This window comes from Mixophyes fleayi, chromosome 11, assembly GCF_038048845.1.
Source record: "Mixophyes fleayi isolate aMixFle1 chromosome 11, aMixFle1.hap1, whole genome shotgun sequence".
In the NCBI taxonomy this organism is placed as follows: Eukaryota; Metazoa; Chordata; class Amphibia; order Anura; family Limnodynastidae; genus Mixophyes; species Mixophyes fleayi.
The window spans coordinates 8915709-8934315 of record NC_134412.1 but is presented as its reverse complement, the minus strand read 5'-3'; the positions used below and the strand labels follow the sequence as shown (position 1 = coordinate 8934315).

Below are 18607 nucleotides of genomic sequence, written 5' to 3'. Positions count from 1 at the left end.
AGGATCATCAGGGCTGAGCATAGTACACAACAGTCCTCATAAGCTGCAAAACAGACTTGGGTAAATGGAAATAATGAATTTTTAATAAGTGCAGCAATGAACAGAAAATACATCAAAGAATATTAAATAAGCAATGCAGAAAATGGAAATGGTGGAGAGCTTAGAGATGTAATGGAGTGCAGCCAGGGGACGGCTGGCAAATTTTACCCCGGGGGGCAAGACTTAACTCAGTAGCCTATTAGGAACATTTTAAAAGAAAAAAAAAATGCAGTTGGCCCAAGGTAGCCCACTAACAGATGCCCACTTGCCCCCCAGGCCGGCCTGCCCCTGGGTGCAGCTGGAGAAACAGGATGGGGATCAGTAAAGTCTATACTAGGCAATCACAGTCCACAAACTCCAATAACATGAGGCTGTAGGAAGGTCCAATCAACAGGATCCAGTACAGCCACAAGAATGAGTGATCAGAATATTCAGAGGCCAAGAGGTCATATAGGTGTGACAGTGCTAGGTCTATAGGAAGGGTGTGTGTATATATATATATATATATATATATATATATATACACACACACTAAAAAAAATACAAGATACTGGGGAAAATTCAACATAGCGGCTGCACAGTTTTACTCTTACTACGGTAAAAATATACGCCCAGTTTTCCTCGCACCACTATGGGGTGAAAACTTACGCACGAAGCGTCTCACGCTGAATTGAATTCACCCCGCTGAGTTTCAAAAGTCTATCGCCACCTACAGACCAGGTGGCAGACTGCAGGATCTGTACAATGATGTCACGCCACCTATAGGCATCCAACAGCATAGCTGCCAACTCCCTAACCCAGTGTTTCCCAAACCCAGTCCTCAGGGCTCCCTAACAGTGCAGATTTTCCATATCTCCTTGCTGGAGCACAGGTGTATTCATTACTGACTGACACATTGTAACAGATCCACAGGTGCTACTAATTATGTCACATGTGATCCGGAAAACCTGCACTGTTAGGGAGCCCTGACGATTGGGTTTGGGAAACCCTGCCCTAGCTTCTTGGGACTACCCCAAATTTTAGAGACTTTTGCTCAGAGAAATGTCCCTATTTTTTCAATTTCAACTGCTTGCTACAATTAATGCCAACTATTCGTAATCCTTAGGCTTTATACATTAAAATGTATTTAAGATGGGCAATTGATATGGGAAATAGTTACATTATAGTTAAGCCTAGCAAACATGTTCCCGTGGGCTTTGTAGTGCACTGAGGTCGGCAGAGGTTTCACTGGGCACGATGTGCTTAGTCGAAACCAAATGGCGCAGTTAGTGTTCAACTTTCCGCAGGCTGGTATCCTTACAAAATCTGGTACAGGGGGCATTGTGCAGCACGGTGGCTCAGTGGTTAGCACTTCTGCCTCACAGCGCTGGGGTCATGCGTTCAATTCCCGACCATGGCCTTATCTGTGTGGAGTTTGTATGTTCTCCCCGTGTTTGCGTGGGTTTCCTCCGGGTGCTCCGGTTTCCTCCCACACTCCAAGAAAACATACTGGTAGGTTAATTGGCTGCTATCAAAATTGACCCTAGTGTCTCTCTGTCTGTCTGTGTCTGTGTGTATGTTAGGGAATTTAGACTGTAAGCTCCAATGGGGCAGGGACTGATGTGAGTGAGTTCTCTGTACAGCGCTGCGGAATCAGTGGCGCTATATAAATAAATGATGATGATTGTGTCTGAATCTCTAATAAAGAACGGGTTTCATTTAGGAAAAAAAAAAAAAGTATCAAGTATGATATAAATTTCACCCCACCCTACATAGACCAACATCTACATGTGACCAAATTCTGACTCCAGAGGTAATTCATTTGCATACACAATAATTAATTGGCCATTTGGGTTTTACCTATCAGCAACATACCTTCCTCCAATGCAGATAAGTGTGTGTGTGTGGTAACCTTGAAGAAACTCCCCCAGCTACACAGTTATAAGTTGGGTGTCATCTGCAGGCACTGCCCTTGACTGACACAGAGAAGAAGCTCAGGAGGTAGGAATACTCTGCAATAGAATGTTACTGGTGTGTGTTCCTAAGACTGTCTGCCCCAGTTATAGCTATAGGAATTAAGCTTATTGCAAATACTCCAAATACGAGTCAGCCACAGGTTTTCATTTAAAGAGTATCTATTGACTTGATATACAATTTAATACCATCCGTTAGCTACTTTGTCACAGTGCACAGCACAATGAATACACGTAATATCTCGCAGTGTTGCAATGATTTGCGCTGGTTTTATATTGTAAGACGATTCTGTGTCACGTGAATGATTTTAATTTCTTTCAGTTTTTTAAATGTTTTAGTGTATTGATGTATTAACAAAACATAATTCTGCATCTAGGTAAAGAAAGTTTAAAGATGATTTGTCGCTGGTTTGGAATCTGCCTTGCAGAACTGCTTTGGGGCAAGTGGGCAAACTAGCCCTGTGCCTAGGGCGGCTCTGTTTAGGGGGGCAACATACAGAAGAAGTTGTTTTATTGTTATTTTATTTATTTATTTATTTATTTATTGTTTCTTTTAATGTTATTTTATGATTTGGTCCTTACCAGGCACCTATATCGAATATAAAGCTACCAGAGGAGGTGGTGGGCTTTATAGCTTATAATCTAGGGTGTATTCACTAACCTTCCCGTCAAAAGACCTAATTGTACATTGTGTCTTACTGTCTGGATGCAAAACAGTGACTATTGTGACATTGATTCTTTGACAGACTTTGTAACAATCTGTCATTTAATATTCATCTTCAATAACTATTAACTTCTACCGTTGGTGAGAATAAGATTACATAGTGAAAATGATATCCTGCACACATAGATTGTACTGTACATCTGATTAATATAGATAATAACAGCATTGCTATGGGCATTTGAAAGCTGTGTAAATACGTCCCTAATTGACACACGTCTGCTACCCTTTATATGTTTCCAGCCTGTGCTACACCGTCATCTCCTGCTACAGTGGAGCTTACAATCTAATTTCCCTACCACAGACACAGATTCAGAAGCCAATTAATCTGTCAGTATGTTTATGAACTATGGGGGAGGAACCCAAGCAAACTTAGGGAGAGCATAAAAATTCCACGATGAAACTCTGGTGGGAATGAAGCCCATAATCCCAGAGCTGCAAGGCAGCAATGCTAGCCACTCTGCCACCCTTTAGTAGCTGCTCCCGCCAACCAGACTCATGCATGAAATTAAACTGTTTTGGTGACCGGCAGGGTAACGTTAGATTCACTGATATTCTTTAACCAAATTGCGTATGATTATATAATTTGGATTGTAGGCTGTTTCTATGTGTTTACAGTTACACACAGTAAGATATTTGTTTGGTATATAGTATTATACATCTTACTACTTTACTTACTCTGTTCAGGTTTAATTTGCAAACAGATGTTATACTCTTATTACTGGAGGTAGTAAATTAAGAGCGTTTGATAACAAACAAATATTTGATAATATCAAAAAATATCATTGTTATAACTATAACACAGGAATATTTTCATTGAACGGAGAATTGGACCTTTGTTTATTTTTTATTTTTTTTTAGCAAAGTCTCAGATTAAGACTGATTGTCACATTCTATATCTATCTGATTTAGTCATATTATTGCTATGAACATATTTACGATTGACTGCAAGTATATTATATTCATTATTTTGTTTTTCAATTACAAGTACAATGTGCAAGATGTAAGTGGAAGTATTGGTTGGTCGTACATTAGGTGGGTCACAATAACCCACCCTAAGTGGCACGTGGTCCCGATTTTAGGATCATGACCAACTTAAATCTTGATGGAGCAGTCGGTTAAAAATAACCTATATGTACAGCTAAAATGTAAACGGAGAGGCACATTGCATCATTATTATATAACAAGTTAACCCGTGCATGATACTCATGCATTCTAGTCAAATTAAGCTACTTAAGGTGTTAAAAAGGTTCTTGTCATGCATTTGGGCCATAGCCCAGGCCTCAACCACCAACCACTCCCCACTGTCACCCCCGGCAACCACCAACCACTCCCCACTGTCACCCCCGGCAACCACCAACCACTCCCCACTGTCACCCCTGGCAACCACCAACCACTCCCCACTGTCACCCCCGGCAACCACCAACCACTCCCCACTGTCACCCCCGGCAACCACCAACCACTCCCAACTGTCACTTCTCCTTCAAGAAATATATATATATTTTTTTTAAATCTTTATAAACACTTTTAACAATTAACAAATTAAATTAACAAATTAAAAACATCTTAGTATACCAAATTTCAGCCCTTTCTGAATTTTTTTTCCCCACACACACTAAGAATTTAGTAGGTCGGTGTATAACTCTGCCCAGCAGGTGGCGCTGCAGCTTGGTTTTATTTTCTCCACACACACACACACACACACACACACACACACACACACACACACACACACACACACACACACACACACACACACACACACACACACACACACACTAACACACTAACACACGCCACTAGACATTTATATATTAGATATATATATGTGTCTCTCTTTCTCTTTCTCTCTCTTTCTCTTTCTCTCTCTAGCTTTCCTTGATTGTTGAAAACCAACACTTTCCCAGACAGCAAATTTAGTCATTGTGCATAACAGACTCGTACACCAAATTTCTTTGTTTTTTCCAACAGCTTCAAATGAATAAAATTTACATTAAGTATTCCACATCAACGCAATTATTTCAATTAAAAACATGATACTTTTTCACACATACAGACATACGCCTCATAGTTGCCAAATAGTTTATGTAATCTTTACCCAATCATGTTCTCTGATTTTTTTTTTTGAAATACATAGTTAAACGTGGTATATTTTTAAAGCAATTGAGGGCCAGGTGAATCTCTCCTGCCATGTAACAGGGTTGTCTTAAGAATCTGTTTGAGTGGAGTTCTAGTTATCATTTATCTACTACATTCTAGAACACTATAGCTAGAATCTGATTGGTTGCTATGAGCAACAACTCCACTTTTCCTTTATAGACAGTTTCATAAATCTCATAAATCTTTACATTTTAACTGCAATTAAAAAAAACCAAAACGTATAGCCTTACACCGCTCATGCTAAGTATATTATTTCAACTAACCATGCACTACTGATATCATTTTAGCTTTCTCTGCTTGTTTTTTTAAAATGATCAGGAAGATTTGGGTACTGTACTATATTACTAAATTAGTTTTCCATCTGTACGCCGCACTTATTTATTCACAGTAATCATTCTAAGGAAAAAATATATTTATTTCCCATGTTTGGAAAATAAATTTTTTATCATCCTATTTCTTTTTTATCCAATTTCCCTCTCTTTTGTTTTCTGAAAAACACACTTTAGATTATGATAATGTGAGTTTTGTGTAAGTCTGTAATCATTTATAAGCAGGAGGCGATCACGGGAAAGACGGATGACGTGAACTGTAAGTATAACAGCGTACAGCCAGGACACAGGGCACATCAGGGGGCTGGTGGGGCAGAAGGGCATTTGCCCCCCACCCCCCTGGGCCGGTCCCATAGTGGGCTGCGTTTGGCTGAGTCACCGGACTACTTGCATTTTTTTTGTTCCTAATGTTCTGCTCAGGCATCTCGCACCCCGGGCTACAATTTGCCAGCCAGCCTGTGCTGCACATAGCCCCAAGTGGTAGCAGTAAGTGCTGGACCTCGGTTGTCAGGTTGGTTATCCATTGGCGTCGCCAATAACACCTCATGTGCAACGCAATCACATTTGTCATCTAGTGGGGTATCATATGCGTTGCATGCTCCATGTACTGATCTTATAGGGCCAGGGCCGGATTAACCCGAGGTCTAACTAGGCTATAGCCCAGGGGCCTCGGGCATCCAGGGGGCCCTTCAAACTCCTCAGCAGCATTATTGATCGGTCGGGGGCGGGGGCGCCCCCGGCCCGATCGATGCTGCTGAGTACTGTCAGTGCAGTCCTCCGTCCCGGCGCGCTGTAGTCTGCTTACTGAGGATATCTCGCGAGAGTTCATGAACTCTCGCGAGATCTCCTCAGTAAGGAGCTTACAGCGCGCCGGGACGGAGGACTGCACTGACAGGTAAGTGCTTGGGGGGGTCCTCGCGGGGGGTGGGGGGCGGCGGACAGCTCACATTGGGGGCCTCGCGGGGAATGGAGGGCCCCTTAGCCCAGGGGCCTCCATTCCCTTAATCCGGCCCTGTATAGGGCTCAATGTCATCCTGTGAACACAAGTAAAAGGAGCATAAAGTTTCCAAAAAGCAATGCCGCAGCGCCAATGTTCCTGCTAGCAACTGTGAGGGTGTACGGGGAAGATTGGCATCAGTGGGCTCCTTTCTCATATCTACATTCTTTTACTAGTGCTAAAACATACTAGTCAAAGGAAGTCTATATAGTGAAAGTTCTGAGTCAGTCCCTTAGTCTTATAGACAGTCCTTGTTACTTCATTAACAATGCACCTCTAAGTTATATCGTAATTTCCATTGTGTGCAGTTTCTGCCACGTCATCCAAATGTGCTCACTTCAGAGGGTAAGATCAGAACACTGGGGTTTACAATTCATAACAAGGAGAGAAGCCTACCAGTCCTCTTAACCATTTCACCATCATGATTTATTTATATAGCGCCACTAATTCCGCAGCGCTGTACAGAGAACTTACTCACATCAGTCCCTGCACCCTTGGAGCTTACAGTCTAAATTCCCTAACACACACACACACACACACATACACAGATAGACTAAGGTCAATTTGACAGCAGCCAATTAGCCTACTAGTATGTTTTTGGGTTGTGGGAGGAAACCGGAGCACCTGGAGGAAACATACGCAAACACGGGGAGAACTTACAAACTCCACAAGGATAAGGCCATGGTCGGGAATCAAACTCATGACCCCAGCGCTGTGAGCCAGAAGTGCTAACCACTGAGCCACCGTGCTGCACCACGTAGTAAACCTCACCCTCTTTCATTCTCCATCACACTCTTGCCCTCAGATCCCCTTACATTGGCTCACACCCACATGTGTCAACCATTTGTCTGCCCATTTTAGATTGTAATCTCTAGTGAGCAGGGCCTTCTCCACTCCTGTTCTCATTACCTACAACTTTTGCTCACCAGCTACATTGTATTTTATAATAACAGCAAGTATTTTGACGCCAGCACATTGTACAATGAACAAGGGAGCTGAGATCCTCTTCCATAAAAGTAACATTGGAATGTAACCTTCATTAATAACTATAACTTTTTATTTTGCCTTTCTGTGACTTACGTCACATTAGTCAAAAGACTTCAGCTTGTGATACACTGTAACTGTTTTTAAATGACTGTTGTTATATCTCAATGATTCATGGTATTTTGTGTTTCAGGTAGGAAATAAACCCAAAATGATAACCTGGAACTGTTTAACGGTCCTGCTCCTGGGTAAGAATGATTTGTTTGTAAGAAAGATTTGTTTACATTGGCAGAACATTGCTGAGAGGAAAGCTTGTATAACCCAGTAGCCAAGTAGACAAATTTATTGACTTGAACATACTTTTCTTGAATATGTATCTATACCTTTATAGCATTGCACTAATAGTATTTAAAGAAGTATAGTATTTTTGCTGCCCTTATATATGACACATCTAGACTGTTCTCTCTGCCCTGGATACAGTTGTTTGCCGAGAAAAAAATAGTTCAAAACTAACATGTGAGGATTCACAACACTAGCTCCAGATGACAGCCATCAGAAAACGATTACTGTGAGGATTCACAATGCTAGCTCCAGATAACAGCTGTCAGAAAACTATTCACAATGACAGCTGCAAACACCTTCTTTCACTTCCTGTACTCAGCACTCTGCAAAGCACAGTAATCTAGCTAGTCCTGGACTACTGCATAGCTTTCCTTACTCTGCAATCAGCCCGTACGTGAAAAGGTCAAGTCAATCAGAACATTTATCTCACCTGTTTGTAGCCTTTATAAAGACCCTCAATTCTAACAAACCTTTGCAGGAGCAAAGTGTTGTTTTGGATTTCCCTGCTTGGGCTTTGAAGAAAACTTGTTTTGTTTGATTACATCACGAGTCCACCTTCTACCTTCAGTCTTCGGCTTCGTACGCCCACCTTCTCCAATCTCTTGACTTTGGCTTTGCCAATCATATTACCTACTACAATCCTCTGACTTCAACCTGTACCTCACGACCATTCATCTCAGGACTAAGCGGCTTGGCTGGATGTGGTGTGTCTCTGATTACTACCCCAGCCAAGTGGTTCTTTCCTGGGAGTTGCCAGAACCGTGACACGGAACTTCAAATCACTTTCAAAAGTAGAAGTTAAATGCAGCCTAGCAGCAACTCCCTGGACTCGTAGACGGAAACAGGAACCTGCAATGGTGAAACGAAGGAGGAAACGAAAGTTCATCCGAACTTCTCTGTTTTTGCAGTGGAACTGGATTTGCATAAAATGTCACTGTGATCCGGTTGATCCAAGACTAGATTACACTAGTGTTTTCTTTTTAGGCTGTGCGACTGCATTTGATATGGAATCCCACAGGTCACATGACCAGTACATAATGGTCCCTCAATTTACCGGCTTCGTTTTAAAAAAAAATAAATCGGATTGTTCTGTGACCAAGTTTCGCTGTCCTCTTGCAACTTAATATTGCTAAAAATCTATTTCCATTTACACAACGTTTAATATTGCGAAATAGGTGTGCCTTTAAAAGTCATTGCAGGTCAGTGAGGTATAGGGGGAACACCCAATGAATAGCAAAACTTAACTGAAAACAAACAAAAATAATATAATAATACTGTAAAAAGACGGTAAATGGGTATCATGATCTTAAAACTATTGTGCTTCCTTTTCATACAACCACCCTCTGAGGCAGGGGGCCCTTGTGGGCCCCAATGCAGAGTTTCATAAGTGTTGTGTAAAGGTCAGAATGGAGATAGGAGTACCGGCAGTTAATCCAATGCAGGTTTTATTTAAAGTAAAGATCTCCTTACAACAGAAGAAGCCAAGAAGTCTATGCATGTGCTCAATGTTCTTTTTCATATTGGCACCTAGTGTCATAAACTGGTAATGCACCACAGTATAGGCCCACATGTACCGTCCAATGGTGAAAAACTCACATATACACTTGGGGCTTTGAAAGTGAAGGTGGGCCGCACCCTCAACTGTGGCCCCATAACAGCTGCCCTCGCCCCATGCGCCCATGGTAGTTACATACTTGCTTGGAGGTATATTCTCTGTTCGCTGTATTTATACCAGAATAGTATGTAAGCTCCTTTGAGCAGGGCCCTCTTCCCTTCTGTCTCAATACCATTTCTTCTTCTCCTTCACCACTCTATTTGCTTTGCTTGGAGATATTGAAGTCTTGGTGATACTTGTTCTACTCTGTACTGTCATACCCTTGTATTCTGTCTGTACTGTATATTGTACAGCGCTGCGGACACCTTGTGGCGCCATATAAATAAAGAATAATAATAATATGGTTCACCTCTTAGGACATCAGTTGTGATCAAAATCGACACTTCCTTGAATGTTTACTGAAAAGTTTCTGCAATTGTCCGCTCTTGTCTTACAGCGCTGCCGTCCGCTCTCTCGTATGCATATACACACCCTGGTATGTATTCTCACTATGTTTTCCATTCATTTTTTATGGGATGCCTGGTAATTAATTTCTCGTTACAGCTGTCAGAACAAGCAGTGACGTTTTTTAAATATTTATTTTAGAGTATCAGGTGAGATCTGTTATATGACACAGAATATCCAATCTACAGTCTCCGGGGTCAATGATGACTGATGATTTGGGTTCAGGGGTTCGGAGAGGCTGTTTATCGTTAAGGGTGGAGGTGCCTAATTGTCAGCAGGAGTGGTTAGGCGACATCAGAATAAAGTTGAGGCCTTTTGCTCCCAGTGACTCTCCCCCTAACAGCGAGCAAGCGCCCTGTGGCATCCTTCAAGATGCTCACCAACCCCCCCCCCATTCCCTCCAACACACACAGGGCCAGCAATCTCACAGCAAGTTTGAAGGGTAGAGGCACTGACATGGTAATCTTTGCACTTTTAGCTTTTTGACCTTTTCGACACAAAGAACTGTGGGAGCTGTCTTATGCTATTTGTAATGGAGCAGGCAGGGTATACTCCCTAACTCTTTCCTTTGTAACTAAACTGAAATGGGATAGCAAGGTAGGGCTGTAAGGTTCGTTTTAACATCATGCTTCATATATGAAAATGAAATGTTTTTGGCTCCAATATCCGTTGATGTTTTTGCATTTCTGCTCCAGGTTCTCTCCTCTATCCTTATGGGCCAGCTTATAACGACTTAACAACTGAAATTGAGGATGACGGTGGAACAGACAGCATTGCTCTGTCACATTCATTCACATTCTTTGGTGAAACTCACAGATTCTGTTTTGTAAGTGTTTCTGCTGGTCAGTGACTCTGCTGTATTACAAGATTCCAAATACTCCTGACCTGTCTGTTTCCACAAACCATTCAACATTTATACATGCAGACCAATTAGATTGTAATGTGTGTCCATCAATCGTATATTGATGGGGTTGTATAGAAATGTCATCATTTAACTTCAGTGTTTGATTCTATATCAGTGCCTGTTTCTTTCTGTGAGTCTTTAGCTCTGTTTGTGTCTGATAATGTGTGTGTTTTTAAGTGAGTGTTTGATCCCATGTGAGTGTTTGATCCCATGTGAACATTTGATACGTGTGAGTGCCTGATCCTGTGTGAGTGCCTGATCCTGTGTGAGTGCCTGATCCCGTGTGAGTGCCTGATCCCGTGTGAGTGCCTGATCCCGTGTGAGTGCCTGATCCCGTGTGAGTGCCTGATCCCGTGTGAGTGCCTGATCCCGTGTGAGTGCCTGATCCCGTGTGAGTGCCTGATCCCGTGTGAGTGCCTGATCCCGTGTGAGTGCCTGATCCCGTGTGAGTGCCTGATCCCGTGTGAGTGCCTGATCCTGTGTGAGTGCCTGATCCTGTGTGAGTGCCTGATCCTGTGTGAGTGCCTGATCCTGTGTGAGTGCCTGATCCTGTGTGAGTGCCTGATACGTGTGAGTGCCTGATACGTGTGAGTGCCTGATACGTGTGAGTGCCTGATACGTGTGAGTGCCTGATACGTGTGAGTGCTTGCCTTCTTGCCACATACCTAGTTCTCAATGGCACATTCTCAGTTGTTGTAGTTTGTATTCCATTCATTATTAACCCTTTATTTTTGCTCCCAGGTAAACAACAATGGTGCCATCTCATTTAAAGAACCAATGACAGCGTACACCCCTGATGCCTTCCCCATTGCAGATGCCTGTATGATCTGCCCCTATTGGGGAGATGTGGATAACGAATGTGGTGGAGAAATATATTACAGGCAGACTACAGACAAAGAGCTTCTGGGCACCATATCCGATGACGTAAACAAATTGTACGAAAATTTATTTTACGATGCTTCCTGGGCTTTTATTGTAACGTGGCATGAAGTGGCCTATCATGGAACTGAGTCAAACAAGGTGATTGTCCAAACCAGGTTTGTGCTTCTTCCAATCACCCTCGGCACCACGTAGTCCGAGGCCCGGCCTGCATTGTACCATTCGATGTAGTAAGCATTTCCTATTGATTAGTTTACTCTTATAAATAGATGTCACTTATGTAACAGTAACATAAAAAGCCTAATTGTATTCTACAGTTATTAATGCACATACTGTTCTTGCTATTGGTGTGGACTATGCTGTGGGCTCAAGATCCTATGCCCATTTAGACAGTAATAGGTAAACTAAGACACTTCAGTGGTCCCATGGACGGCCCTCTAACCTTCAAAAAGGCCACACGTTACCCTTAATCTCAGTAATCGGTTAAAACAATACTTTTAATTAAAGAAAGAGACGACTTTCTGTACTAACATATCTGACGGCATCACCGCAATTTAACCAAATAAATCTCTGGGACAGCTGAGCGATAGTTGGCTCTTTCGGTGATACTGTTTCCGAATGAGTCTCTTGTGTCTCATACATGAGCAGTGGAACTGAAAGCCCAGATTTAGGGAGAAAAATAGTTTAAAAATAGTATTTAAAGTGTTTATAAAAATATAACAATTTTTATTCTTTTAAAAAAAAAAATAATATAAAAAAATGGTTCCTTCAAGGGAGAAAGCATTAAAATAAAAAGTAGCGCCATACTAAGATGACAATAACAGAACAGTTATTGTGGTCGGTACAAGTACTTGTTAGATAGGCTTTCCCCTGGGCATGGCATAGGGTAAACCATACTTGCCAACTTTATCGAACTCTCCTCCGTGTCAGGTGGCAACTCCGGTGATTTGTGTCGTTGAGTAACGATTCACATCATCTTGTCCTCACCCTCTCGGTGAATGCTGCAGCCACGTTATCACCCCGTGGTTGCTGAGCCAAAGTTAAGCTGTTCACAAAGAAATGGGGAGGATGCGGGGGAGCTTGGCTGGCTCTCCTGGGAGTTCAGGAGTACTGCCCGTATTTTGGGAGTCTAAATATTCTTGTAGGATAGATTTACTTATCTAGGACAGAAATGTTCTGCACAGAACACAGAACTGGCTTTGAAATATTTTATTTATATATCTCATATTTATCTATCTATCTATCTATCTATCTATCTATCTATCTGTCTCATATCTATCTATCTATCTATCTATCTATCTATCTATCTATCTGTCTCATATCTATCTATCTTATATCTATCTATCTATCTATCTATCTATCTATCTATCTATCTATCTATCTTTCTCATATCTATCTATCTATCTATCTATCTTATATCTATCTATCTATCTATGTATCTATCTTTCTCATATCTATCTATCTATCTCATATCTATCTATCTATCTATCTATCTATCTATCTATCTATCTGTCTCATATCTATCTATCTATCTTATATCTATCTATCTATCTATCTATCTTTCTCATATCTATCTATCTATCTATTTTATATCTATCTATCTATCTATGTATCTATCTTTCTCATATCTATCTATCTATCTTATATCTATCTATCTATCTATCTATCTATCTATCTATCTTTCTCATATCTATCTATCTATCTATTTTATATCTATCTATCTATGTATCTATCTTTCTCATATCTATTTTTTCTCTTTTCCTTTTGCTCTTCATCTCCACCTCCCTTTGTCTTTCTCTGTCTCTCACTCTTCGTCACTTTCTTTCTCTGTTGCCCTCTCTCTCACTTTCCCCTCTCTCTCCCGCTCTCTGTCTCTTCTACGTCTCCCTCTCACGTTGTCCCTCACTCTCTCTGTAATGTAATTGACATCCTGAGGCAGAGGCCGTAGATTGAGGATTTAACAAACGCTGATCTCTCTTTTTTTTTCTACCCGCCAGACAAACACCTTCCAATGTGTCCTTTTGTCTGACAAGGACCACAGGTCTATAGTTATCTTTAACTATTATGATATTAAGTGGACAACTGGCACGGCTAGTGGTGGAGACCCTAACACAGGTCTTGGAGGAACCCCTGCACAGGTATGTATAAAGGACAATTCTAGTATATAGACCCAAAAGAAAAGATGAGGTAAAAAACATATGTGGTTGTTGCTGCTGAAAAATATTAGTGCACACAATGGGGTTACTTATAAAAAATGGTGCAAAAGAAAAAAGGTGTTGTCTATAGTATCCAAACTCTAACTGTCTTTTTTCTGGTGCAGTTTGGAAAATGAAAGCAAACGTTTGGTTGCTATCGGTAAATCCACCTTTGTCCTTCGCACCCATTTTCTTTTATGTCCTCCAATATTGCTCGGCCAAAAGATCCATCTTGGGCCTTTCACGTCAATATCATCCACATATTGGTGTCACAATCCTGGGTTCATTTGCCCCAGGAGCGGCCAATGTTGTCCCACCCGAAAGAGGTGTATCCTCAATGAATCGAAGCCTGGTCAGGGCATGGTCTATGATGTCCCCACTTTTCATTTGGGGATTGCTAGGAGAATGTTGATATATACTACTACCAACCTTGATAAACTCTCTCAAACAGGCCGGATTTAATACAGGCACAGATTACTTCAATATGCCAATGTCCAGAACAGAGCAGATCGTAAACATTAAGTCTTCCACCAATGTCGGTCTTCCCGGGCGTTGGGTCTTCAGAGCCGATGAATTCCAGGTCCCAGGTGGCTGCATATATAAAGGTAACGATTTGTACGGGTTCTTAGCCGTTGTCTCTGTCATTTTAAGTTCTTGAGATCACTCCATTAAAGGTGTCTGAAATCCCATCCTGCTACCAAATAGACACAGCAATCTATATAATATGTAGCACATAATATAACTGACAGACAGGGCTGTTGCCAGCACCCAGTACACCCTAGGTGCCCTTCGAGACCACCTTGGTTGGCTAGGACCAACCCTGTTGGTAAGACCTTAGGGAGCGTATAATGGAATTTAGGAACAAAGATTAAAACATTAGCCCTCTGGTACATGGCAAACACTATAAGAAGAGCCAATAACACTTTTATAGTTGCTAGGTAAAACTGAGCATCAGCAATATTATTACAAGCAAACAAAACCAGCTAAACAAGAAAAAGGCCTAAAATTAATTTGTACATCGTCCAAATGATACAGTTCAGCTGAATCTTGGCTTAGGTCCCGCAGGGGTCTGTCCTGCTGTTTCAATTCTGTTGCACTATGCTAGTCACATGGTTGACTATGCCACACTGTCAGAGGGTACATTTAATTTTAACCCCAGGTTATTTAGGTTATAATTACGTGGCAAATGGATATCAAGTCATTTCACAAAGCAGACACCACAAACCAAATAAAACAGGTTATACCACCTTATCTTTGATAACTTAAAGCAGGAAGTTCTTACCGGAAGTTCCTCTGATTCGACAGGTAAGCAAATTCTGCAGTAGCCTAGTGTTCTTCTCTCCTAAAATAAGTAGAACATTTTACTTTAACATAACTTCACCCAAAACTAAATTAAAGTTTTGATTGGAATTATTTTCATTGGTTGTACAATTTAGGAATAGCCAGTAAGTGAACTTTTCTAGGGGAGCTGGGAGGAGAAGGGGCTTCAGCCCGATGCCCATAGGCACTAGGTCTATATATGAATACCCCTTTCCTGTCTTTTATATATTTAGGACATTTTTATCCACACGATTGACTAAATCTAGAATGTATATAGTGACCACGCCATTGCTCTGATACTTACACTTGTTCTTGGTTATTGTTCCATCTTTAGACAGTTTCTTGCAGCACGGACAAACCATTTGGAACGACGATACATGCGGCCAAAAATGTGTCTGTAGGTTTGAAGGGAAAGTACACTGCGAAGACAAGCCCTGCGATGAAGGCCTCGTTTGTCTGCCCGCGGGCCGCCACTTCTTGTGCCAGATCAACGAAGAAGACTGTTAGGTCTCCTCTTAGAGATCTTGCGGTGGATCTCAGAACCACAGACCTATTCACCTATCTTGCATTCCTTCTCCAACCAATCAGCTATTTTAGATAATATTATATAGGTCCAGAGGATAGACTGAACCTCTTACTCTATATTCTACAATTCCCTTATTCTAACCTAAAAATTAGGAAGGTCATATAAATATATCATGCTCTATATATCTTCAAGACTCTAGGCTACACAATGTTTGACATTTCATGATGAAAACACAATGAGTCAAACCTGTTTCATTTGAAGTCCAAATTTTCCCTTATTAATTCCAACAACTCTACTTTGAATAATTCAGGGGAGTTTTCCTCCAATTTTTAGTTATAAGACATTCCATCCCATAGAAAGTCTTTACCCTCATGAATGACCCACATTGGACCTAAGGATGCGGGGCAATCAGCTTTTGTCCATCGCTTCCCTTAGCATGCGTCAAACATGATAAGTCACAGAAATTGTTCTATTGTCCATTGAATTGATGGATTCGGACTTTTACCTGACACAACATTAAAAAAACAGTCCCCTGTCTGTTTTCCTCTCTGGTCATTTACGTCTTTAGTAGACACCTTCAAAATTGGTTTGCCACCTAAAGCTGAAGTCCTTGCATGCAAGGAGCAGAGGGAACCATTTTAAGAATGCAGCCTGTCAATTGACTAGGAACCAGTGGCATCACTGAAAACATAGTGGAGGCAGCCATTTTGTTTGCTGAAACAATAATCTCTTTGGGTCTTAGTGATGTCACTGGTTCCTTCTGAATGGATAGGCTGAATCCAAAGCTAGGGTCAACCCACAAAATGGCTGACCACTGTTTATATGACAGATGCACTTGAAAAGTCAACAGTACTTATTGTTCATATAGTGTCTACCATAACTTATGCCTTGATTCCTTCTTTCTCCACAATGACATTTCAAGGACCAATAACTAAGGTCATTAAGGTAAATTCTAAACTTTTGCAGAAATTAAAATTTATCTTCCTGTGATTTAAAGTATGATTGTTGTAGGAGATCTAATAAACATATTTCTAAAGCTAAGCCCCATGTTTATTGCTACTCTATGTTGAACTTAAAGTCATCTTCCGAGCATCCCTGCAAGAGAAGAGGAGAAGACAATATTCCTGCTCTGGAAAACCCTACATTCTATTGGAAAGTTTGAGCAAAGTGTTTTCTCAGAGTCAGTGTGTTGCAGCCAAGCCTTGATGAAAATGTAATGTCTAACAATCCATGCTGTGAAATGTTATATGTACGAGTTGAGAAAGAATTTAAATTTTGCTCTGTGTAATATTGTTCTTCAACTTTTTTCGGGTTAACATAAACAATATGGCAACATGATTGTGAGAATTTATGTAGAAGTGCTTTTTAATACATAAAGATATAATATAATGTACTATGATGCATTTAATCTTAAAATTGATCACAGTATGGAAATAGGAGGGATTAAACCAGAAGTGTTGAGCCAATCGTACAATTGGACCATACACTAGTCCTACAACCAGTCAACCTGGAACTATGTCCTTATGTCATGATATGAGAGATGCAATCTGGTAACATCTTGGAAAGCTAATAGTTACTCATCATTTTTTACTCTTTTTGAGAGCTACAACATTAAACTACAGATGGTGTCTTCCTTATTGATGCAATACTTATTGTTTTTGTTATATGCCGCTATTTTATATGTTGAATATTATCGAGATATAGGAGTGAAGTTCTCGGTAATGGTGGACTAAGCTTTGGGATTCAGTCCTGTAGGGTAGGGGGTGTGCAGTAAAAGTTGAATCTGGTAGGTTAACTGCGTATCCTGTCCAATAAGCTGCTACAATCACTGTAAACCTCCAACCTGAACTTGTGGTTTCCCAAGTGCCAGCATGCAGTGTCAGCCGTGGGTATTCTGGTGCTTGTAGTACTACAAGTGCCAACATGCCCAGACACTTAATGGCAGCCTGGGCATGCTGAGACCTGTAGTGCACCAGGAAGAAAATTGTTCATTACTAGTCATTTTTTTATTATTAGCCCACACAGGGTGGGGGAAGAGCCCTAGTGCTTTCAGCGTGGAGCTGGGTACAACCAGAGGTGGGGTGTCCGCATTTTTTTGGGATCTCTCTAGGGAATCCGGCTCCGTGATGACCAGCCTGGGGCTGGTTTGGCATTATGGCAGGATGACCCCACACTGCGTGTTTCCCTGCTATAGTGGCACCCAACCCCGACTGGCAAAGCCGAGCGCTGACACCAGTAAAATTGGGTGGACCCCACTCTTTTGGCTCACCTATTTTGCTAGTAGCAGCCGAAGCTGGCAGCACTGGGGTTGGTCAAGCTGCTTATTAAGAGGAGGAGGGGCACGCATTTTGTTTTTAACATTGAATTAAATATTTTACCCATTTTAACCCTGTCAACCTACTGAACTTGTCCACATTCTGAACGTCGACCTTTTAACTGTGTCGACGTTCTGACTGTCAATATTATGGTGTCAACATTCTGACTGTCAACATGTTCATTGTTGACATTGCGACTACATCCCATGGTTGTACCAGGGTCTGCCTAGCTATTTGACCTGATCGCCTAAAGACCAGAGTTGTATCCAATTTGGCTGCACATGTGAAAGACCATAACCGTGACCAACTGCATTTTTGATAGGAACATTTAAAATCCTGCAGGATTTCAATAGCTCTCGTTAATCTTTGGTTATTAGTGAAGGCGCAAACACATCGGGATTTGGCCTAAATTGGCTAATTTGGCCAACAAAATTGACTTGTGTGGTCAGATTTACTGTACTGTAATTCATTAGGTAGCTGTGCTATCACTAATTAATTTATAGTGTTAGACTATCTAATAGGGGAACTATAAAATAGGTTATTTCTTAGCACCACTTATACTGTACTGGGAAGACACAAAGGTCCTGAGGCATTAAGGAGAGCAAAGCCAGAAAAAGGAGTAAATTTGATCCTGGACAAACCATGTTACAATGCAAGAGGTGCAATTTAGTTTATTATTTTGCATGGAAGAGAAATACTGGCTGCTTATTCATGTAGCACACAAATATTTGATAGCTTTTTTACTACACTAAATTTAAAGTTGACCTAGTACATGCCCTATCCCAAATCAGTACCACATTTTAAATGTTCCCCCACCCCCTCCAATGCAACATGGTTTTGCCAAGGTGCAAAGTTACAACTTTTGTTTTTGCTTTCCTCTCCTTA

General features: G+C 41.2%; 1 protein-coding gene across 1 annotated transcript; it reads left to right on the top strand.

The window, feature by feature from the left end:
• Positions 1-6861: 6861 nt before the first annotated feature.
• Positions 6862-17009, top strand: LOC142107873 (alpha-tectorin-like). The gene is made up of 7 exons (XM_075191513.1): positions 6862-7430; positions 9576-9614; positions 10279-10409; positions 11229-11507; positions 13364-13504; positions 14013-14166; positions 15216-17009. Exons 1-7 carry the CDS (start codon positions 7394-7396, stop codon positions 15386-15388), a joined length of 954 nt encoding a protein of 317 aa, XP_075047614.1. The 5' UTR covers positions 6862-7393; the 3' UTR covers positions 15389-17009.
• The last annotated feature ends 1598 nt before the right edge of the window (positions 17010-18607 follow it).